This window comes from Chanos chanos, chromosome 8 (assembly GCF_902362185.1).
Source record: "Chanos chanos chromosome 8, fChaCha1.1, whole genome shotgun sequence".
Lineage (NCBI taxonomy): Eukaryota > Metazoa > Chordata > Actinopteri > Gonorynchiformes > Chanidae > Chanos > Chanos chanos.
This window is the reverse complement of record NC_044502.1, coordinates 45,955,217-45,956,254: the sequence shown is the minus strand read 5'-3', so window position 1 is coordinate 45,956,254 and position 1,038 is coordinate 45,955,217. Positions and strand designations below refer to the sequence as shown.

General features: G+C 38.2%; 1 protein-coding gene across 1 annotated transcript in view; it reads right to left on the bottom strand.

Annotated features, from left to right (window-relative positions):
* Nucleotides 1–533, bottom strand: part of ulk4 (unc-51 like kinase 4) — an 84,202-nt gene extending 83,669 nt beyond the window's left edge. The window contains exons 1-2 of the mRNA XM_030783255.1: nucleotides 396–533; nucleotides 87–186 (exon numbers count right to left, since the gene is read on the bottom strand). Of these exons, the coding sequence (XP_030639115.1) occupies nucleotides 87–186; nucleotides 396–533 (238 nt within the window). The remainder of the gene's footprint in view (nucleotides 1–86; nucleotides 187–395) is intronic.
* Nucleotides 534–1,038: the final 505 nt, after the last annotated feature.

Here is a 1,038-nt window from a genome sequence, read left to right as displayed (position 1 = left end):
CAACAACAAAACTGTAAGCTAAAGGAGGCAACTTAAAAAGACTGACTAAAACATACCAACTATTATTTATTCCCTTAAAATCTCACCTGTGCATAACTCTACCACCATCCAGAGATGGTTGCTGGTCTCATACCATTCATAGAAGCACACCACGTTATCATGTGTCAGGTCATGGGTGAGTCGGACCTATTAAAATAAGCATGGTATGTGTCAGACAGAGGGTGGAAATACTACAGTTCAGGCGTACTTTTAATTTTCATCACCCCAAAAACATATTTGCAGTTAACTTTGTGAGATGTGTAAGCTACAGCAAGCCTGTGTGAGGCGTGTTGTGGATCAGGCAGTGTGTCAGAACGAGAGGAGCGTGAAAAACAAGTTGAATAACGGTTACTCACATGGTTGGTTAGTTCAGCCCGTTTGCATTTTTCGCTACAGATAATAGCAACAAAATGTATACTTCCTTTCCTCCTGCCTTTGTAAACGACTGACTTGCTGCCTCTTCCAATTTCTTCATAGAGGATGAAGTTCTCCATCTATAATTTTTATTTTAAATGTTATTCAGACTGTTACATCTTTATGAGGACAAATTATCTTTTGACATAGTTAAATGAACAATGTGGATGCATGTGTAGTATTATCAAAAGATAAAATCGTTAACTCATACAACGTAAATGAAAAGTACAGTCAGGCGTCTGGACAACAACGAAATATTCTTTTTAAATAGGGAAATCAGCATTTAACAACTTTACGCACCAGATAAGTCGCGTGAAGTTGACTGTCAACGTTTGTCAACAGTTCATTAGCCTACTGACGTTAGCCAGCAATGCTAGTAAGTCGGATGGGTAATATACTGCTTCAAATACAAAAATTTCAGAGGTCTGCCGTGAAAACAACGTTGACGACAACGACATATGTGCAAACGAGGTTACGTACGTTATACGATATATTTCTCATAGAACTGTACAAAAGCTTTAAAAGAGAAAAAATGGCCCTTCCAAAGTTTTCAACTTAACAAACCGCGCAAGCAAGTGACAAACG